General features: G+C 43.0%; 1 protein-coding gene across 1 annotated transcript; it reads left to right on the plus strand.

Annotated features, from left to right (window-relative positions):
* The first annotated feature begins 951 nt into the window (after positions 1 to 951).
* NPHP3 (nephrocystin 3) lies at positions 952 to 22,287 on the plus strand. The gene is made up of 27 exons (XM_054384969.1): positions 952 to 1,305; positions 1,649 to 1,774; positions 2,932 to 3,082; positions 4,140 to 4,292; positions 4,753 to 4,886; positions 5,117 to 5,277; positions 7,115 to 7,262; positions 7,819 to 7,893; positions 8,433 to 8,612; positions 8,980 to 9,083; positions 9,776 to 9,890; positions 10,769 to 10,912; positions 11,885 to 11,982; positions 12,440 to 12,542; positions 13,096 to 13,178; positions 14,108 to 14,246; positions 14,748 to 14,912; positions 15,018 to 15,115; positions 15,903 to 16,025; positions 16,371 to 16,560; positions 16,704 to 16,945; positions 17,344 to 17,419; positions 18,488 to 18,615; positions 19,514 to 19,754; positions 20,325 to 20,450; positions 21,275 to 21,390; positions 21,529 to 22,287. The coding sequence occupies exons 1-27, from the start codon at positions 952 to 954 to the stop codon at positions 21,707 to 21,709; spliced, it is 3,954 nt and encodes a 1,317-aa protein (XP_054240944.1). The 3' UTR covers positions 21,710 to 22,287.
* Positions 22,288 to 22,788: the final 501 nt, after the last annotated feature.

The following is a 22,788-nucleotide window of genomic DNA, read 5'->3' on the forward strand; positions in this document are numbered from 1 at the left end:
AGGAACCAGAGTACAAGATGGGTTTTTTGAAGGGGCAGAGAGGGAAACGGCATTAGGACAATTTAAGGGGTAGATAAACTATGACTGATTTCTGAAAGGGAAGGCCTTCAAATAGAGAAATCATGAGCTTTGTGTGAGGCCTAGAGAAGCACAAGGTTCAGGCACCGCACTTGGGCTCGATGTGTCACCTTTATCCAGCTTGCACTGCTTGGACTCACTACCGTCCCTTCTCAGTCCCTCCTCCGAGTATGACAACTGGTCTCAAATGTCACAGTTGTAGGGTGGTGAGAGATAATTCGCCCTCAAGGTCTCTACCACACAAGAGCTTGTGACACCTCCTGCATGCCCACCTGGCTAAGCCCTGACTGTTAGACACGGGTAAAGCACCCCGGGGTGTGGCACCGCCTGGGGGCTTCGGGGCAGGTGTGTGGCTCTGCTCTCTAAGGAGAAAACAGGAGATGGTGCTGGTGGGAACGGGAGGGTTTGCCGTGTGCTCACGTTACTTTTTAACAACAAAAACCTAACAATCCCCTCACTTTACCTCAGAGGAGCGGCTTCCTGCTCTCCGGCGGCCTCCGTGGCCAGTCCCGCCTGCTCACCACCGTCGCTGCCCGAGTCAGGGCCGGCTCTCGCCTCCCTTCCCGGGCCGCTTCAGCCGCACTCCCCGGGGGGAGTCGCCGTGGGACGGAGCGCGAGGAGGGAGGCGGCCCGCGGGGCGGTTTCCTCCTGCCTTCCCTTCCTCCTCCGGCCGCCGCCGTCAGCGGACCGTGGCCCGCGGGCCCTTCGGCTCGGCCGGACCGGGGGTGCCGTGAGGCTTGCGGGCTGGGGCGAGGCGCGGAGCAGCTGCCTCTGGCACGCGCCGCCTCAGGCATGTTCCCGCCGTCAGGGACCGCTGGCCGCCCCAGCTCCTCCTTTGGGCGTTAAAGCTTCACACAACGGCATCTCCCGGCCATGGGGACGGCGTCGTCTCTGGTGAGCCCGGCGGGAGGGGTCGGGGAGGTGATCGAGGACACCTACGGCGGTGGCGGGGGCGAGGCCTGCGAGATCCCCGTGGAGGTGAAGCCCAAGGCCCGGCTGCTGCGCGGGTCGCTGCGGCGCGTGGGGGCCTCACGGCCCGGCGGCCTCATCGGGGCCAGCTTCAAGTCGACGGCCTCGGTGCAGGAGCTGGAGTGCGTGGCCGAGTATGAGCGCCTGAAGAAGGAGTACGAGATCTTCCGCGTCAGCAAGAACAACGAGGTGGCCTCCATGGTGAAGAAGGAGGCCAAGCTGGACAGGGAGAACAAGCGGCTGCGTGCAGAGCTGCAGGTAGCTCCTGCTGCCTTCTCAGATAAGGGCCCTTGCATGCCAAGATGCGAAGGGCTTGACCTGCTTCCCAGGAAAGCTGTGACATGGAGGTGGTGGGTGTAATGGCTGTGCCTTCCCAGCAATACCAGGTGCTGAGGAGTTGGTGCATGCCATCCTGATGAGCCGTTGGGTATCACTGGTGTGTGCCAGGCTCGGGATGGGGACTGCCTGGTATGTGGCTGGCTTGCTTCGAGTCTGGAGAGATGAAGGGTGCTAGGATAATGAAGTTATACCTGAAAAGTAATCTAAAACCTTTCAGCAGCGATTGCTTTCACTCAGAAAATGTTGTGTTAAATGTTTTCAGGCACTTCAGAAAACTTACCAGAAAATACTTCGAGAGAAGGAAAGTGCATTAGAAGCTAAATACCAAGCCATGGAGAGAGCTGCTACCTTTGAACATGACCGAGACAAGGTCAAAAGACAATTCAAGGTATGGCTTGACTTTTCCTGGGAAACTCACCAAAAAGAGGAGAACTGGCACTCTGTCACATTCCCCTAGTGAACTCTTCTCTGATAGCTTTCATGAGGACCCCTTCTTTTTTTAAAAAAACCTGTAGTATCATATCTGTATCTGACACTTACCAAGGCTGTTTTGTGAAACTATGAGGAGAATAACTTTTTAACTATTAAAAGGAGAATATGCAGTGATCCGTCTTGAACTGCATTCTCATGTTATTTGAACACAGGAATGTGTTCATGTTTGAGTGACAGGAAGACCTGTGCTGCAGCCTGACAGATGCTGAATAACTGCAGAATTCCAGTGCTGTATGTAGCACTGGGATGTTGAACACTTTGTGTGTGCTGCTGTGTCTCTCTCATCCAACTGCTAAAATACAGTAGTTGAAGACAAAAGCCTGTGCACTTTCTGGAGGGATGACTTGAAAGGCCAAACTGATGCTTCTGCTTTTAGCTTGCTGCAGATGATGATACATCTGCCTTCCAAAATAGGGCAATAGGTCCTGGGCTTGCACTGTTTCCAAGATTCCTGATGTCTTTAATTGTAACTGGTGTTAATGTCTGGCAGAGATATACAAAGAGGATGTGGTTTTGATCTTGTGTAAGAAAATGAGACTTGAAGATTTAATCTGAAATTTAAATCTAGGCTTGTGTTTTCTTGCCCACATGATGGTAATATTTCACAAACAGGACAGATGGAAATGCTTCATCATTTTCTGTCTTAGGAAGTTTACATTTGCACAACAACAAAAAGTAAATGTGAGATTATATGTAAATGTAAAAATAGTACAGGGAAGAATAAATGGGTACCTTACATATAGTGATTTTAGAAGACAGTAAACAATAAAGATTAAGAAAGTTATTTGCCATTTTTAATGAACTAGAATGCAGACTTCCAACTTTCAGAACAACAAGCCAAGGGTTAAAACGGTAATGTTTAAAAAATACTTATTTTTAACCTATGTATTCCTGCTTCTGATGGCTTCTTGTGCACATTTTCATGGCCTTTCTGCTAGATGAATGCTAGAAACTTATTTTTCCAATTGAAAGTGGGTAACATGAATTCAGGAACAGATACTGAATTTTAAAAGATTTATGGTTTGCATTCCTTTTTTTCTTTCCTGCTCATAGATTTTTAGAGAAACTAAAGAAAACGAGATTCAGGACTTACTGAGGGCCAAACGAGAACTAGAAGCAAAACTTCAGAGACTCCAGGCCCAAGGAATCCAAGTGTTTGATCCTGAAGAGTCTGATTCTGATGACAATTGTACAGATGTTACGGGTGAGAATTTGATCTCTAGCGTTTTCTGTTGACTTAAATCTCTGAATAGTAAAGCAAAGACAAGTATGTTCTTTAGAAAAAAAAATTATTAATCCCAGCGAAGAGCAAAAAAAGTATGTTACAAGGTAAAAGCAGCTGACTTGGTCTAGATTGTAGGAATCCTATGTTTGTGGTCTTATGAATAAACAGGCAAAGAAAACAGCACTGTCTAGACAGTGACCTCAACTTTCTTTTTCAATTGCTTCATGTTCAGTTCTGATTCTCCTAGTCTTTTCTGAGTTTTTGATTCTAGATATGAGAAACCAGGTTCCAAAGGACCCTAAAAGTACACCTGAATCTGGAGGGAATCTCAGAGTTACAGTCTATGGATGATGAAGTAAGCCAGTAAGCTGCTGTACTGTTCAGAATAGCATGGTTAGATGTTTAACAAACATCAACTGATCAAAACAGGCATTTTACTGAAGAAACTTCTTTTAAGGGAAGCCCTAGCAAAGCTTTGTATAAGCTGTAAGAGGTATTTGATAGCATGAGAAGGATCCAGATAGGTGTGATCAGTCCATTGCCTTTGATTCAAAGTAGAGCAGCAATTGTAGCAGACAGTACCTTACCATCATTGCTTCCTGCACCACGAAGGGCTGCTGAGGCAAAACTGCCTGCAAGAGCTGTTGCTTAACCTCTGTTTTGCATATTGAGGTACATCAATCATAGCATCTTGTCAGGAGTATAAATATGGAGTTTCAAAATGCAGTGATTGGGTCTTTGTATAGTAATTATACATTGGATGACGTGTAGTGGCACAGATAGGATTCTTGTCTTTTATGTATTTTTTTCTGTTGTCTTTTGTGTTAAATTAATTTTTCTATTCATACTTCCCTTCTTAACCTTTTCTAAGTCTTTTTAATTTCCTGATTTTCCTCCATGGAAGATTTATTTATTGTCTGGAATGTTGTATATGGAATTGCAGAAATTCAATCCAAGCATATCATGAAGAGATACGACTGATAATTTCACTTGTTTATTAACAACAAAGAGGGTTTTCTTGTTTTCCAATTCTCAGCTGCTGGGGCACAGTCTGAATACTGGAATGGAGGAGCTTTGGGAAGTGAGCCATCCATGGGGAGCATGATGCAGCTTCAGCAGTCTTTCAGAGGGCCTGAATTTGCTCATAGCTCCATAGATGTTGAGGGGCCATTTGCAAATATAAACAGGGGTAAGTAGTGGTGGTTTGTTCTACTGGGATTATAGGTGTCTGTGTTCTTTCTCTGTCTGCTCTTAAGTAGTTCTCTTGTCTTTTAGCTCTTTTTCTGTCCGTTCTTGGCTAGTTTGATGAAAGGGTTATTTGGAATTCTGTGCAAAAATAAAAGGAGCTGAAGCTGTACACCCTAAGTCATGTTCAGTGCATTTGGTGACCACAGTATGTGTAGCAGTGGTTTTAGCAAGCAGCACGTAATGAGTGGTGCTTCATGCTGGGCAAACCAAATGCCATTTTGTTGCTTTCTCTAAATTCAAATAAATAAAATTAAAATAGTTGAGTAAATATGTCAATACTTCTTGAAATAAAATCTAGTATTCACAGTAGTGTAGCATTGAGAGGTGATGACCTACCTGTGGTGCAGTGCAATCAGATGTGAAGAGGTCTGGATTTTGTTGTGGATTTTTTTCATTGGCAGATGACTGGGATGCTGCTGTTGCCAGTTTATTACAGGTCACTCCTCTGTTTTCTCACTCATTGTGGAGTAACACAGTAAGATGTTTTATTATTAGTACTGATGAGACTCAACCAGAAGTGGACATCTTCACTAGAGTAAGTACCTCACAAATTTATACACTGTTTCTGCTGCTTCAGAAACCTGTCTAATACTTCTTGAAAGCTTTAGTGAGTGTGACCTAATCTCAGTGAATTCAGGGAAAGTATTGTTAAGGACTTCAGGAAAGAGACTCCTTAGACGAGAAAAGAAACTGAGCTCTATCTAGTAGGTGCTTGGTGCCATGCAGCTTTAGTACTAAAGCTCCATTATTCAAATGTGCTTTCAGAACTACTCGCCCAAACTCCTCAGGGTCTGTGAAGCAATGGGCTACTTCTTTCAAGTTGTTCATTTTCCATCAGAGAGTGACAGGCCCCTTAAAGATGTACGAAAATGGGAAATTGAAAAAAGTTCATTGGTCCTTTTGCTCCTGCATTTAACCTTGCCAAGGTAAGTATTTTTCACACTGTAAAGCAAACAAAAACTGGTAACTTACGTGCAGTGCTTGGCTTATTAAAATGGATGTGATGCTTTACTTAGTGCATTTCCTGAGCTAGTGTCTTCTAAATGATATTCTTTCCAACTTTAGGTTTGCCAGTGCAGACAGTTAAAAGAATAGATCTGCTTTATTTCACTTCCTTCTGCTTGTTGCTACAGATTCCCTTAAAACAGAGCATTAAAAATCTCTTTGTATTACAGAAATGCTCTGCTTTCCAAGAAAATTCTGTGTATTGCCAGAGTCTTAGAAATCCAAGTTGGCTGGCGTGAATGTCCTTGGTGGTTTTCACATGCTTATCTAGGATTACACTTGTCTGTAGCATTTTGATTTTGGTTCTGTCACATCATTTTTCTGTCTTTGGCTGTTTTTTTGACTGATTTCGTGGTACCTTATGCTAGCTTTCTACGGCTTCATTCACTGAAGTCATGGTGCTTTATGACAAATGGTGTTGCAATGTGTTCTGTTTACTCTGTGAGTAACTTCCTAAACTTTTAGAAGAACAAACACAACTTACTAAAGGAAAAATGCCAAGCTACAGATACTTTTAGAATCCTGTTAGAACTGTTTCTGTTAATTTGGGGCAGAAACTGTCTTTAAGAGAGGAATAGATGTCCTTTTGCTGAAGAAGAGAAAACATGGGATTAGATCTGTAAGGGTCACAGAGTGGTCATTCCAAAACATATGTGTGAATGTAAAAACCTGAAAATACTGGCATGCTTTAAGTTCCACACTGGGGGTAGATTCTGAACTCTAGGGATTGCAAACACTTAGAGCTCTTGTATTTACAAGACCTCCTGTTTCTGTAAATAAAACATCTGTCCACAGAGAATTAAAGGCTCGTTTAAAATACTGTCTGTTAAGATTTACAACAGTGGAGTGCTTCGAGGAGCAGCCAGGTACCACAGAAGATGGTGATTTGTTTTCACAGAGGAATAGGACATTTTATGTTCTTGGAAAAACAGTGTCAGCCACTGCAGGTATATTGGCACTCTAAGGGGGTGCTGTTGCCAAATAACCCAATTTTATGTATGTGGGTCACAAGTGTTTGAAATACGCTGGGAAAAATGTCCTGGAAGGAGTGTTCCTGCCAACGGTATTCACTTGGAGAGTGTCTCTTAGAAAAACTGTGATGAAAGTTGTAGTGCTCATATGTAGAATAAAATATCTGAGAGATCCTGTCTGCTGTTGTTAGCATCCCCAAGTTGTGGAGTTCCTTCTGTGGAACAGCAATTGCTAGCTGGAATGATGACCATGGATATCATTCACATGTATAAATACAAAGTACTTTTGAGATTGGAGGGGTGTCATTCTCCTTCATTCTCCTTTTCAATTACAATAAATTAAAAGACTGTCCTACATCCAACAAATACTAAAGGACTTCTAAAAATGTCAAGCAATAGAACAGAGCCTTCAAACAAGTGGTGGCAGAGCATGTTTGTTGTTCTCTTTAATCAGTTGTGAATCCATGCTCTTTCCATGCAAGGCAGTTATCTTTCACTCTGCATATTGGTATGGCAGGAAGATCAACTTTTAAATTAAAAGCAATAATCATAAAAATAAATGTTTTTAATCTTCTTGGTACAAGTAGCATAAATTTTTCTCTCAGCTTAAGATAAGCTTCAAAGCTTATCTTAAATTCTCTGCTGAAATATTTGCTAGCCCTTTGTCTTAAGTACCTATGACTCTTGAATTAGATTTTGCAGCGAAACCCCTCTTTGGAGCTTGTGTTGATTGAACTGTTTGCTACAGCCGTGTAATATAGCACAAGAATGCTGATTTCCAATCTAGTTGTTTGCTGGAGGACTGTGAAGAAGCCTTCTTGAGAAATCCAGAAGAAAAACCCCGGCTGGTTTACCACAGAAAGGAGGATGGCAGAGTCAGTTCAGTCACAGTGCAGCAGTTAATTGAGCAGATTTCTTATGTGAACAAAACAAAGGTATGGATTTTAAAGGTGGTTGGGTTTTAAATGTCTCACTTCCCTGCCATAAAGAACATTGAGTGTTGGTAGTAGTCCCAGACTTGAGGAGGATTTGCACCATTGCTCTGGATGCTCGTTATATGAAGCTGAAATTTATGAGTGCTATGAAATTTTCATTAGCAGGGGAAGAGAAAAGCTACTGCAGTTTCACTGCAAAGAGACTCCCTGTGCTGTAAGGACAGAATTTCTCACTCGTTTTTAGCCATTTATGTAGTGGTTCTTTATCTGAGGTCTCTCTGTAGCTGCTGAAGAAACAGGAGTGTACCTCCGGAGTGATCCCTCCCATCTGAAAACAGATCGGTTGCCCTTTATTTCCCCTCCATAGAGGGAACTGTTGAGAACAGCTGACACTAGCTGCCCAGCTTTTAAAACCTTAGGTAAAGTGCATCCTACCTAAGGAGTGCAACAGAATGCATTTTAAATGTGTTCCAGAGTGTTTATCGTAAGTCCTAAGTAGTGTTCCCTGTACTAGGTTCAGAGTTGCAGCATGCTTTGCTTTTCACTTTTTTTTCAGATGATTGATCATGTTGGAGGTGTGGAGGAAGGAGCATATGAAATCTATAATTGTGTGGAAAAGATAATTAAACAGGTAGGGTACATGGTGCAATTCAGCTTTTTCTGTTCCTGCTCTTGATTTGTTGTCTTAAATTATGTCACTGTGACTGCTATATGCTGCTTAGATGTAATTCAAAGGATCTCTTTGTGTTTTGTCATTACTGTCTGGCAAGCAGAGAAATCTGCAAGTAGAAAACTAAACTCAAAACTGGACAGTGCTTTTATGCACAGGAGAACTAACAGGGGAAAAGAATCTGTTCATGGCCTGAGTTCTCTTAATTCTTCTTTATCCTTGTCCTAGGATAAGGAAGGACTCCATTCTGTCCTTATCCTTCCTCATGGTGAGTTGCTTCCACTATGAGAAGACTAAAAAGCAGTGTCTTTGAGACCTGTGCATTCAGAGTTATGTTGGTTTCATCTACTTGCTAATGTGTTTATGTTCTCTGCTAGCCTAAAAGGAAATGAACATACTGGTGTTAGGACAGCTGCACTTGCATGCAGTGGAATTGAAACTAACACCAAATGTGCTTGCCCTGCTAAGAACTAGAGTTGTTCTCCGTGTAATTTTCTTAGGATATATTGGGGTGTGAAGTGGCAGAATTAGAAAGCAAGGATTCGGGTAATAAGGAAGAGTCCACTGTTCCTGAAGAAGAAGTTTTTGGTGATGCGCTGTGGGATGCACATGATGAACAAGAACAGATGGAAGCTTTCCAGCAAGCCTCAAGCTCAACATGTGAGCTGGGATTTGAGAAAGTGAGTACACTGAAAATGCATAGGGATGGAGACAAAGTCAGGACTCGTTTCCATCTCCTGTTGGGCAAGATGTACTTCTGAGAAGAAGCTGTGCCTAAGAGTATCCTTGAGGCTATTGCTTCTTAGGCTGCTGTCTCTTACACAGATGGCATATTTATTTTCTGGCAGAGATGCCAATTTCTGTGTTGATGAAGAAGTAGTTGTTACTCCTGCCCTGAAAAGAAGCACTGTAGCAGTGTGCCAGACGTGGGGTGTCCTCCTAGACTTTGGTTGTCAGTGGAGAAGGCTCTGAATGTCTTTTTTTGGGTTCTCTTTCTTGAGCTCTGTCTTGACACCTGTATTAGTAATGACTGTTTCCTTTTCATAGTATTTTGAACGTCTGAATGACCTGGTAGCAGCACCAGCACCAATTCCACCTCTGCTTGTGTCAGGAGGACCAGGCTCTGGGAAATCTCTCCTTCTCTCAAAATGGTAGTTTATTATTTCTTCGAGGTTTTTTCTTTGTATGAATGAATTTTAAGAAAGATGTTTCAAACATTGTATTGGTTTAACTAGATGTAAAATGGGAACATTGTTAAAGCACTGAAGTTCCTGAGGCATCTTGGAAGGATTTGTAATAATGGAACAGCATCTGGACTGCTTTTAACATCTCTCCCCCTCCAATTTCAACGCTAAACAGATCTGTCTTTGCACAGCATTAATGAGTGGTTTCAATAGCTCAGTAGTGTTGCCCTTCTCTGATGCACAAGACCAGTCCTTTGAAGCTTTTAAAATGATAAAGGAAAGATCAGACCTCTTCATTTATCACAGAAATGCATTGTATTGTCACTTGTAGCAAATTTTCTCATAGCCTGGCATAAAAAATAAGTTGGCAGTGTCATTACTTCGTAACAGATTAGTGAGGTGTGACTATCCAGTGCCAGGAAGGGCACCTGTTGGTGGCATCAGCACTGTGGAGAGCAAAACTGGAATCTGACATTGCAAGTTCAGTTATAGCTCAGGAAATGTCTGTCCTGTTCTGCAGGATAAACATGGAACAGCTCTGGCTCAGGCACTTTCTTGGTGGAACTGATGGGTTTTGTTTGAGATCCATCTGCAGAATTACAGGCTGTAAAGTGCTGCTTTTTTAATTTTTTTTTTTTCTTTCTTCCTCCTATCATTAGGATTCAGCTGCAGCAGAAGCATTCACCAAGCACTCTAATTCTCTATCACTTTGTTGGGAGGCCCAGGTCTACTAGTTCTGAGTCTGCACTGATCATAAAACGCCTCACTTTGAAGGTATGGTGTCTTAGTGCATAGTCCCTGGGAAGTGCCACTGGGTGTCTATGTCACACAAGACCATTTTCTACAGCTGTTACTACATCAGTTAAGAGTAATACAAATGTAAGGCATTATAGAATGGGGGCAGTTTGATTCCTGACAAAAGTTGCAGATCAGTGAAATAGTGTCTCTGGGATTTTCAGAGCAGGTTGGCGTTTGCAAGTATGCTTCTAATGACCCATATTGATGCTTTCTAGAACCCTGTAAGCTCCTTCCAAATGTTCCTGCCCTCTGGTCAGTGAGAGAGGCAGGTGGTATCCTCTTCTATCTGTGTGTCTGGAAACTTGGCACTGTCTTCAGCAGTTGGCACCATATTGTTCCTAGACTAGTCTCTCTCCTATGTTAATTTATTATTTAACTGTGTTAGATAAGTGGGGAATAAGTGAGGAGTAGTTTTGTACCAGGGCCTGAGCTTTTTTCTTCACAGGATGGCATTAAGGACCTCATAGGACTAAAACTTTAGCAAAATTAAATCAGTTGTGCTCTCCTTGCCATTTTCTCCTGTGTTTTCAGAGTCTGCTTATCTAACCTGTGCAAGCTTTAAGCTCTCTAAGTCTCCAAATTCTTTGGCCATTGTGTAAGCTCAAATTATATTTCTAGGATTAACTCAGGTTCTCTCTCTAGAGTTTACACAATATGTTTAAGAAATCCTCTTTGTTTTGACAGCTTTCTGCATGTAATAGAAGGAGAAAATTCTGTGTGACCTTGACTAGAACAATTGTCACAGCTAGTGTTGTTTGCTTTGGGGTTTTCCCTCTTGTGTCTACAGGAATTGTTTCAGCCATTCTAGTTGATTTTTAAGGTAGGATTTGTTATATATGTTTGTAATTTTGCAGCTCATGCAGCACTCTTGGTTAGTGTCGCCTCTGACTTTGGATCCAGCTAAACTGCTGGAAGAGTTTCCACGCTGGCTGGAAAAGCTTTCTGCACGCCATCAGGGCAGCATTATCATCATCATTGACTCTATTGACCAAATCCAGGTATGTTTGCAAAACACTTGCCCATTTTCAGTCCAAAGGCAACCTTGCCTGAAAGGAAACAGCCAGAAAGTACTTCTGCAGAAAGTGTAGATGAGTTAAAAGAGTCTTTCAATTTAACATCTTTCTTTCCACTCAATTTAAGAAAGATGTTGAGATGCTCAGACATGTCTAGAGAAGGGCAACAAGGCTGGGGAGGGGTCTGGAGCACAAGCCGTGTGAAGGGAGGCTGAGGGAGCTGGGGGTGTTAAGCCTGGAGAAGAGGAGGCTCAGGGGAGACCTCATTGCTCTCTACGACTACCTGAAAGGAGGTTATAGCCAGGTGGGTGTTGGTCTCTTCTCTCAGGCAACCAGTGACACAGTCTCAAGCTGCACCAGGGGAGGTTCAGGCTGGATGTTAGGAAAAAATTCTTCACAGAAAGAGTGATTTGCCATTGGAATGGGCTGCCCAGGGAGGTGATGGAGTCACCATCCCTGGAAGTGTATAAAACAGGCTGGATGAGGCACTCAGTACCATGGGTTAGTTGATGAGAAGGTATTGGGTGATAGCTTGGACTTGATGATCTCTGAGGTCTTTTCCAACCTAGTTAATTCTGTAATTTTTATAGGTGAGTTTTGGGTTGGGTTGGGGTTTTTAGTTCTAAATTTATTTTAATTTTTGAGAGTCTTGTTACACTGTATATCCAGAGAGCCAAGGTTGTGAGCTGACTTACTAGGCATGTAAGTAGCCTTGTAAAGACAAGAGGAATATTTGAACAGCAGTGTTCTGTCTGCTTTATTCAATGAATAGTCATGCTGATACACAGCAGTGGATCATTTAGTACTGTTCCAAGAACCAGATCATCAACGATTTTTAAGGTCACTGGGGACTGTAAGCCTCTTTTCACTGAGCTGTGCAGTTAGTGAAGTGTATCAACTTTTGGCATTGTTTTGACTGACTTTTGTATTAAGTCATCAAAATTTGTTTTTATTAAGCAAGCTGAGAAGCACATGAAGTGGTTGATAGATCCACTGCCAGTGAACGTGAGAGTGATTGTGTCAGTGAATGTGGAAACGTGTCCACAGGCTTGGAGGTATGGTGCGTTTTTGAGATGCTTCAAAGTAGCCTGAGTTAGCATTATTAGTTTAAATTGCAGTTACTGCTTGAAGAGCAGACAGATTCTAATAGGATGAGGTTTTGCAGCTGCTGAGGACAGCAAAAGCTTCTGTGTTCTATAGCTGCAATGAGGACAGCTATTGGGAAACCAGAGTTGTGTGTTCCTGTGATACGTCTATTCACATGACTGAATGAAAGAGGATATTAAATGCAGTGAGATGCACATCAAGAACTGCAATACCATAATACAGATCCAGGCTGAGGCTGAAGGTGGAAATTTGACTTGTGATGGTGAGAACTTGTTAGTAGCAGGGAATAGCTTCAATGGCTGCTTTGACAGAAATCTTTACAAAGCTCTGGAGTGTTGATGTATTTTTTCCTTTTCTGTGCTAGTAAATAAGGTCTGAATATGACTTTGTTCTTTCTTACTGAAGGTTGTGGCCCACTCTTCATCTTGATCCACTGAATGCCAAAGATGTCAAATCTCTCATTAGTGCAGAATGTAACTCTGCAAATGTTAAGCTGAGTAAAGAGCAGGTATGTCTGTTGCAGTTCTTCTGAAGTACCTCGCTCTGCTATAGCTTTGAGTGAAAGCATGGAAAGATGAAACCAGCCCTACTGGCAGAAGAAAGTGTTCTATTTAGGTAACTCAGGATAGAATGCAGTTGGGGTATTTTTTACACTATGGCTTGTAGCACTGAAACCCAGGTGGAACAGCTTCAATTATTAACACAAAACCAGTGCAGTCATTGATATTGCTGTAAACATTCTTTTCTTTTAGAATAATGGAAGGTTTAATATTGCATCACACTGTAACAGTGACTAGCAGAGGGGGGAAACGTGTGTTTTATCTCTTTACCTCATCTGGAAGGATCATAACTCTTTCCATCTTAAATTCAAAGGAGAACTTGCACTTGTATGCTCTTAGAGCTAGAAAACCTTGCAGTGTTTTGTGCACTACTTGTCATAGATGGATGCCTATCTAGAACATTTGTTTCTTGTCAAACGTTTTATTGGCATGGATAATGTAATTTGGACTCACAGATTTTTTTTTTTTTTTTTTTTTTTTTTTTTTTTTGCAATGTTACAGGAGAAGAAGCTGGAAAGACATTGTCGTTCTGCCACAACTTGCAATGCTTTGTATGTCACTCTTCTGGGCAAAACCATTGCTTGGTAAGTTGAGATGATGATGGTGATATTAGGCACATCACTAGGTTAGAAGGCCTCAGGTAGGTTTGATAGCGTTTCAGAATACATTCATTTAACACAAAGCGACTCTTGGCAATTAAGAACAGTGGAGCAGTACATAAAGCTTTCCCTCTTCATTGACAGTGAATGCAGTGGGAGCAAAAGTCAGACTATGCAGTTGCCATTTAGAAACTGACTGGATCCAGATAGTTTTATCTGTTTGTCTTCATCTCTTCTGTTGTGTTTTGCTTTTCTGTTCTGCTTTCTGGGTATGCCAGTTGCTTCAGTGCTTTTTAAAGGTATTTGAGAATGTTGGTATTGCTTTGTTAAACAGTTTTCATTCAGCTCTGCTGTATTTACTGATGTACCAGGTAGTTTGGCTCATAGGGTTTTAGGCCTTAAAGGAAGTTCAGAGACTGTTCAACAATGGAATCAGCATGTAGTACTTTGCCCTGTAATTTCTGCTGTGGAGAAATTAAGCTTCGCTCTTGTGCAAGAGAATACGTAACAGCTGCATTGGCTTGTTATTAACCTAGACTTCATCTTGTTGAGAGACACGTTTTAGTTTAGAAATGCTGAGAAGATGATAACACTAATTGGTAATCAGTCACCTAGAATGTCCTAGGGTGTTTCACAGCTCCTGAAAATGTACTTTGTAAATGCAGTCAATGAAGCAGCAGTGTGTGGCTTTATCTTTATCCAACCTGATGTTCTTGCTCTGTGCTCCTGCTGGAGAACAGAACACTGCCACTGCTGCAGTTACTGAGAAAAATCAGGCAATCTATGATTAATCTCAGCAGGTGCTCTGCACTTTTCACACCTGGTAAGAATTCAGAGCACTTCAGTCATTTCAACTTGTTTTACTCAGCCAGATTTGATATGCTAACCCCTGACCTTTTTGTCCTTCTGCTCAGTGCTGGAAATACAGGAAATATTGATGAAACCCTTCAACAGTGTTTGCAGTGCCAAGACACGGTGTCACTGTACAGGCTTGTTCTGAGATCGATTCGAGAATCGTTGCAGAGTGATAAAGAGAAAGGGCTTTTGAGAGAGGTAAGCAGAGAATGCATCACAATTTCTACAGGTAATGTGTATTCTTTCCTCTTTAAGAGTTCTTCTTAAGTTAAAAGTAAGTATAAATTTCTTTTGCTTCATAGGTTAAGATTCAGAGATCACTCTATTATTAGCATAGAAAGGATAATTTTGTTAATCTAATGTTAGCTTTTTTGTTACTACAGAGTATGAGACTGCTTTGTGTAAAATCTCAGCTAAAGCATTGTCTCACCAAACAAAACAGAACTTTCCTACACTGAAATTCCAAGAAAAATACTGTGTATCATTGTTAAAAACCCACAACTGCCTAGACAAGCCCTTTCACTCTTCTGTCCTCAAAGAACAGTCCTCAGTGCTAATAGATTCATATTCTAATAAACTAACCACCAAATGGGACACTGGGACAAGCAAGTTCCTCCTTAGACTCTTGGAATTTCAGTGTAAGCAAGCTCTGCAGCAAACCTTGCTGGCTATGTAATGTAATTTGTTTGCCTTCTGTAGATACTGTGTGTCATTGGTGTTAGCCACAATGGGGTGAGTGAGGCAGAGCTGATGGAACTTTATCCTGAACTGTCTTCTGCAGTGTTAGCCTCCTTCATTCACAGCCTGCACAGGGTGTGTTTGCTGACATATGGCTGTGGTTTGCTGAAGTTCCAACACCTCCAGGTAAACTTTGTCATTCCAAATGCATGCAAAGAAATCTTGCAGCGTGCCCTGTGTATCAACAGCACTTAATAAATTAAATGCTTTCTCTCAATTACACTCCTTCAGGCATGGGAGATGGTGAGGCTAGAGTACATGGAGGAAGGTGAAAGTGTTATTTCTGCCTATAGACAAAAACTAGTGGAGTATTTCACCGTGCAGCTAAGGTAGGTCAGAATTCCTCAAGATGTGCTAAACTGCAGGCTTCACGCCTCCTGGATATTTCTGTTTTCTTTATATAGCTGCTTTGACTCAGTTTGGTTAAGTTACTGTGGCAAAACAACTTCCCAACCCACTAGCTGTAAGTTTAACAGTTTATTACTGATAGGTCTTTGGAAAGATTGAGGACTGTGGAGGGGAATAGGTGTTTGCTAAAGTTATCATGGGAAAAGGTAGGGCAGGAATTTGTACCACATCAGTTATTTTGTAGTAAGTGACCCCAGGGGAGTTTTAATTACTAGGAAATGCTAGGAAGTTGGAGGTTGGAACTTGAATAAGCAGCAGAAAACCACTTGTGTTGAGCTAGCAATAAGCATGTGCGCAAGAGGAGGCCCAATAGAACAGCTCAACAAGTTCATACCCAGCTTGAAAACTGATTTGCATTTACAGTCCTGATGTGATGTGTCCCAGCTGCTGGCTTACTGCTTCTCAGAGCATCTGCTGCTGGGTAGCAAAACATCGGGGGGGGGGGGGCATGGTGTGCCAGGCAGGGGGGGGCACAAAGGAGCAGCCCTTCTTGCAAGCACAGATTAACCCATATGGAAGGAGAGCAGCTTTCTGTGGGGTATCTGGGGGTTCCAGCACCCTCTGAAGTGAAATCAAAGTGAAGATGTGAGAAAATGGAGTACATAGGTCTTACAGTAGTCTGGCAATTATTTGCTTGGGTAGCTTTCACATCAAATTGCCAAGGCTAGGTCTCTCAGCTCTAATTTTGGTTTGCTTTTCTTTCAACAGTCGAGACCGAGTGACTTGGAGAAGTGCAGATGAACTTCCCTGGCTCTTTCAGCAGCAGGGTGATAAGCAAAAGCTACACAAGTGTCTTCTGAATCTGTTTGTGTCCCAAAACCTGTACAAAAGGTACAAAGGTAGCCACCTCTTAGGTGGTTATAAACATTTCAAAATAATTTTTGTCAATGTAAATCAGAAAACAACAGATGTAGATTAAAGGAACTTAAATAGCAGAGGCCAAAATCCTGAATGCTGTTGTATAAATCACCTACTTTTTCTGTTCTGTTATGCCTGGGGGTTGGTAAAGGGACAAATACTGCTCTTGAACAGCATTGGTCTCCATGAGTTGTCTCTGTTTACACTGTTGCATGAAGACAGAATTGGTGCATCTGGCCCTTTTCTTCTAAGCTAGCATCAGCCTGCATAGAGGGGTATTGGAGGTAAGATGAGCTTCTTATTTCCTTGTTAAAACAGGGGACATTTTGCAGAATTGCTGAGTTACTGGCAGCTGGTTGGGAAAGATAAGAGCTCTATGGCAGCTGAGTATTTTGACTCTCTGAAAGCATATGAAAAGAGCTGTGAGGGCGAGGAGAGTATGATCTGCCTGGCTGATCTTTATGAGACTCTGGGACGGTTCCTTAAGGATCTAGGTCTTCTTAGTCAGGTGAGTACATTTAGAGATTGTTCTAACAGCAAGGAGGCAAATTAAGCAGAGCTCAGTGTGTGCTTTCTGTTGCAGTTGCTAATGATTCTATAGCATAGAGGATTCTGCTTGCTGCCATCATACCTGAGTTTTTCTTGTTGCAGGCCGTGGCTCCTCTGCAGCGCTCTCTGGAGATTCGAGAGACTGCTCTGGATCCAGACCACCCGAGGGTGGCGCAGTCCCTCCACCAGCTGGCTGGGGTCTATGTGCAGTGGAAGAAGTTTGGCAATGCTGAGCAGCTGTACAAACAGGCACTGGAGATCTCTGAGAATGCCTATGGGGCTGAGCACCCACGGGTGGCCCGCGAGCTGGATGCACTTGCCACCTTGTACCAAAAGCAGAACAAGTAAGCCCAGTGACACTGATACTGTTCTTTCCTCTGGAGGGGATACAAAAGCAACAGCAAAGATTTTCTTGCTGAAGCCAGTATGGTTTTCTGGTTCGTTTTGAGAGTTTCGTAACTTTTAATGCAACCACAAGCACCCCTCAGTGTTCCTGTAGCAGGCTGCCCAGTGGGGGACAGCTTTTGTGCTTAGCTTTCAAAAAAATCTTTGAACAAGCTAGAGATAAAAGAGCAGCATTGTTTGGTCCTAAGCTTTTTGGATGTTCTTATCTTTGGCAAAAAGTGTGAATTTCTTCAAGATTCTTAAATTTTCCTCAGATTTGTATGTTCAGGTAACATGGTAGCTTCCCAGAATACCAGTGATGTGGCATTCTTTCTAACACTGTAAATACTGTTATCAGATATGAACAAGCTGAGCATCTGAGGAAAAAGTCCTTCAAAATACGCCAAAAAGCAGCAAGGAGGAAAGGCAGCCTGGTAAGGAAACGGTTGGTGTTTAATGAAAATGCAGGGCATGCTGTAGCTCAGCTCATGTGATGCTCAGGTGCTTTTGATAATCCAGGGCTTAGGTAGTGAACCAGCCTTGCAGCAGCTGTGTTGGTTGCCCTTTCAGCTCTGCTGGAAGTGCAGATGGATCAGTACCACCAATGGAGTTGAGAAAGGTAGAGGAGAACTAAATGGATGTGTACGTTTCAGGGCTGCAGAGCTTACTGCTGATACCATTGGCTGTCAGAATGGCCATGGAAGAAGGTGGTCTCCAGAATAACTGACAAATGCTGCTGAGCACAGTGCTTACTGTGGTGGATAATCCCAGGAATAATATGAGGTGCCAGATACTGAGTTTTGCCTGTTTTCCTGTTGTGGCTTTCAGCCACAGAGTTCCTGTTGCCATTCTTGATCTAAGGGTTTGTTTGCTACGTAGAACCTGCACTGCAAGAGTTCAGACAATGACTCCACTGTGCTCGTTGTGGCTTCTGTGAAAAGCCATACAATTATTGCTGTTGCCACAGTGCTTAAAGATAAACGGTTTGGGATCAGGAATATTTCGTCCATTTTTGTAATGAGTTCTGCTGCACAAATGTGTTTTTATTTAGACTGCAAAGGTCAAGAATAAGTGGAATGTGTAACAATGGCAGCAGCTTTACTTGTCATTCATGGTGCATGTGAGCATGAGCTTGGCAGCCCACTTTACAAAGATCCATGTGAAGCCCTGAGTATTTAGATGTGGCATTTAGGATAGGAGATTAATTGAGTTTAGAACTCATAAGCCTAGAAATTTGATCTGATTTGAGCTGTGGAGTTTATGCAAGTTAGCATGTGTGACAATGAGAACAGAGCTGTGTGGCAGCCAGTAACTTCCATTTCCTAGAAGCATGCTTGGTGAGGGGCACTGTAACTAAGCAGAGCACCTGTGTGCCCTTGAAAGCAGACCTTGAAAAGGATTATTGTGCTCCTTTGGTGCCAAACTGAGTCTTCTGATTTTGTGTCTTTGGTTGTAACACTTTAAAAGCGATGGTGATGGGCTTGCCTTGTGCTCTGCTGTAGTGCGGCTTCGCTCTCCTGCGTCAGAGAGCCCTGCAGTTGGAAGAGCTCACTCTGGGCAAGGATACACCAGATAATGCTCGAACTCTCAATGAGCTTGGAGTCCTCTACTACCTGCAGAATAATCTTGAGTAAGTTGCATTACTTGTGACACATCCACTGTGTATTCTCATAGGTGTAAATGGAAGCAAAGAATTGAGAACTAGCACTAAATGTGCAAATGTGATCAAATCCTCATTATTGTGCCACCCTAAGCTGACTGTTTGGGAATAGTGTCACACAGAATTTGTCTGTCAGGATGACAAACCATATAGTTACAATGGATGCTGCCAGTAGTGTGTGGGGATTAACCATTGTTTGTGATAGTCTGGAGTGGGACAGTAGTGTGCTACTCTAGTGAGATTAAATACACCCTTTGGGTAGGGAGATGCTTGAATGGTGACATTAGACAGAGCTTTTTCTACTTTGTCACTTCCAAACACACTCTGCTATGAAATTCTAGCTCATGACATCTGTATACCACATCCCAGTCTCCCCACCTTTGGTATGAAAGGGGTCTGCTGAACCCTGTCTTATGTTTCATTTTTTGGTTTTATTTTAAGTTACTTGAAAAATATTCTGAACATTTGCCTCACATTCTATTCCTGCTCTATCCATGGGAGTACATGACAGTGGGGTATTCTGAATAAGAAAGGGTCAATTGTATAGCTGAAGGTGTGGGTTGAATTAGAGAAGTGTAATGCTTGCTGGAATCTGCTAGCCTGGTGTTCCAGCTTTTTACAGGGGGCTCCCAGTCTGCACAGGAAGGTATTAGCTGGCTCTCTGCATGCTGACAGTTAGCTGTCTCAGGACTGCATCTGGGCTGTGTAAAGGAACTGAGCTGCCATTTGGTTATGCTGAGGAAAGGCCATTACCAGAAGTCAGCACCTGTGCAGCTTCCAAGGCTGAGCTTGTTCTGTTTCAAACAGCTGCTTGAGCCTGTGCAGATGTTTCCAGCTGTAAAGCACTGCTGAAAAATGTGTTCCGTAGGACAGCAGAGTTGTTCTTGAAGCGCTCCCTGGAAATGAGAGAGAGAGTCCTGGGGCCCGAGCACCCAGACTGTGCCCAGTCCTTGAACAACCTAGCAGCCCTGTACAACGAGAAGAAGCATTATGACAAGGCAGAGGAGCTCTATGAAAGAGCTTTAGACATCAGGAGGAGAGCGCTGGCTCCAGATCACCCTTCCTTGGCTTACACTGTGAAGCACTTGGCAGTGCTCTACAAGAAGATGGTAAGCATGGACCTGCTGCCTTTTTCTCTCCCCTGCAACTGACTGCTATTCATTGTTAGTCCTCAGCCCAAAAGGAGTGGGGCACAGGAGTTCTGTCAGGTGCTGCTGTTCTAGACACATGTGTAAAGATGTAATCAAGTGGCCTTAAATCTGTTTCAGAAAGCCCAGCAGTTTCCTCAGAACACACTGAGCTTGAGGAGAAGCTGTTAATGAGCAGTGCCTTCAGTGTCCTTCCTATGTGCTCAGTGTTCACCACAGAGAATTTCTGGCTAGGTTAAAGCCAGTGTTCTGGTTGCATGGGAGTTCTCCAGTGTTAATGAAAAAGAAGAGGCCTAGGTGAGGCACACATGAGCTGGGGCTTGAATGTGCTCAGTATTTGGGAAAATTGGGTCCTAAGAAAGACTGATGGTAAACAATCCGTGCAGAATAGAACCCCCTGTTCTGGAAGGGGTTAAAATTTATCCAAGTAAAGTAAAACTAGTTATATCTCCAAGGCTTTTTGTTTCCAATAGATTTCACTGCTGGCATTTGGACACAAGGCAGCTGAATCCCTTTTCCTGGTCCCCTTAGGGCAAGCTTGAGAAGGCCGTTCCTCTGTATGAGCTGGCAGTGGAAATTCGGCAGAAGTCCTTTGGCCCGAAGCACCCCAGTGTAGCAACTGCTCTTGTAAATCTGGCTGTTCTCTACTGCCAGATGGTGAGTTTGATGTCTGTCACCTTTCTTGCCCCTGTCTTAGGGGTTTTAGGATTTGTACTTAAATAGTACTTTCTAGTCTGCAACGAATGCAAGATTCAAAGGTGTTGCAATCAATTTACCAACTTGTTTGGGATGAGGACTACATGATACTGAACTGGATCTAACACTGGGGACTTCTCTCCATGTCAAGCATTGACCTTGTTTTTTGAGTATTCTTTTCTGACCCTTCCCTCTTTTATTTGTTATGACATTATAGTCAGAACTGGAATGAGAATCGCCTGCCACTCTCTCTTGGTTTTTTTTTCTTGGGGTCTTTAAGTCTTATTGGTTATGAGGTTTTGAGCAACCTGGTCTAGTGGGAGGTGTCCCTGCCCATGGCAGGAGGGGTTGGAACTAGATGATCTTTAAGGTCCTTTCCAACCTAAACCATTCTGCAGTTCTATGGACTTACTGGATTCCTTACTTGTCATCCATAGGAGTGAGCTGTGGATTGTTTTCTCTATTTATGCAATCTGTATTACCTTTTAAGCAGGGATTATAGGTGCCTCAGGTAAAATTAACGAGCATTTGGTAACTCAAAACTTCCAGGACTGAGGTTTTCAAAACTGCCTAGGAAGTCCAAGTGGGAATTGCATTTGCAGGCAGAAGCCGATTGCTTTGCCAGTCTCAGTATCATCCTCATCTGTCAATACTATCAAGAACTCAGAACAGCTTTCTGGTTAACTATGCATGGTGATGCATCTAGACCATATTGATACTTTGGTGGAAAAAAAGAGGGCAAATGTAATGCAGATCTCTAACAAACAACTTTCTGCTCTCTAAAGAAAAAGCAGATTGAAGCTTTGCCTCTATATGAGCGTGCATTAAAGATTTATGAGGACAGCTTTGGTCACATGCATCCTCGTGTGGGGGAAACTCTGAAGAACTTGGCAGTGCTAAGGTAAGGCTATCTGGTGAGCCCTGTAAAAGCTAATTACTGACAGATTACTGCCTGAAACAAAGCACCCTGGAGCCTCAGCTTCAGTGTATTGAGACTTGTTTCATTGGTTTTAATTTTGGTTTTTCCTCTTCTCCAAAGCTATGAAGGGGGAGACTTTGCAAAGGCAGCTGAGCTGTACAAGAGGGCTATGGAAATAAAAGAGGCAGAGACTCTGCTGATAGGTGGGAAAGCAGCTTCTCGGAACTCCTCGAGTGGAGATGCCTTCAGCTTGAAGAGCACACTGTCACCAAACATCTTCCTGGAACATGGGCAGAGGTGACCACCACTGTGAGGCATTGTGAAGCAGGTGTAAGCTTGTTAAGACAAATGGTCTCTCCCAGGCTAACAAACTGTTCTGTGGCTGATAGCTGTCTTCAGTAATGACAGAAAACAACTGCTTAAGCTGGAAATCCTTCCAGGGCACCTTTTCCTTATGGAGCAAGCTGCTGTCAGTGTGCACAGATACACAGGGCAGGTACTAGCTCAAGTTACAGCTGGTACCAAGCCTTGCATTTGAGACCTCCCTGCCCAAGTGCCAGCATTACAAGTTCAGTTGAGCCAGCTGTGTATACTCCACAGGGCAGTTCTTTCTTCTGTGTTGTAATAGCCTGGCTTAGATGATTTGTGTGGCTTTGTTCCACCAACCCTTTTTGCCTTTTCAGAAGCTTTTGAAAGTTGTTTCTAAAGAAACTGTGATTTTAGAAAAGTCAAAGTAGTGTCCCTCTCAGAAGTTCTACCTGCAGGGTGATTTCAGCTGCAGGAAAACTTCCATTCAAGCAACTCGTGCAAAAGCGATTCGTCTCCTTGGGAAGCTGATACATCCAAAAAGATCATCGTGGACAGGTAAAACTGTTGTCAAATTCAGTTGCGTTCAGCAAAACACTGCCCGTGAGGAACTGGAACAAGGTGACTGACTCAATGCCCTGCTGTTAACCCTGTGGCAGTGTTTTCACATTTACTGTTACTGAATCCTTTAAAATACAGGAATGTTTGTTTTAGCTGGAATAACCTAGTGAAGCAAAATGGTTTGGCAACAGATAAAGAAATGCACATCTGCCTGTCTGTTATATTTCTTGGTAGCACTGGAGGAACCAGTTTGGAGTCTGGTCTCACATGGCTGCCCATGCAGGTGGTTGAGGCCCCATCACTAGAGATATTTAAGGTCAGGCTGGACAAGGCTCTGGGCAACCTGCTCTAGTGGAGGGACTGCAGGGGGGTTGGACTAGATGGCTTTTGGAGGTCCCTTCTAAACAAAACCATTCTATGATAACGTGCATGATATAAAAGAACCTTCCAGATTTTACAGTGTAAGAGTGCCAGAGCTGCACCAGACCATGGTATTTGGTTTTGTTAGTTCCT

The sequence above is a fragment of the Indicator indicator genome, chromosome 11, assembly GCF_027791375.1.
Source record: "Indicator indicator isolate 239-I01 chromosome 11, UM_Iind_1.1, whole genome shotgun sequence".
Lineage (NCBI taxonomy): Eukaryota > Metazoa > Chordata > Aves > Piciformes > Indicatoridae > Indicator > Indicator indicator.

Bases quoted from the DNA above. Each gene is read 5' to 3' on its own strand.
- NPHP3 (XM_054384969.1), top strand. From the start codon at position 952: ATGGGGACGGCGTCGTCTCTGGTGAGCCCGGCGGGAGGGGTCGGGGAG. The intron at 12,543-13,095 runs GTATGTCTGTTG...GCAATGTTACAG, and splicing joins TTAAGCTGAGTAAAGAGCAG to GAGAAGAAGCTGGAAAGACA. The intron at 14,913-15,017 runs GTAAACTTTGTC...ACACTCCTTCAG, and splicing joins TGAAGTTCCAACACCTCCAG to GCATGGGAGATGGTGAGGCT.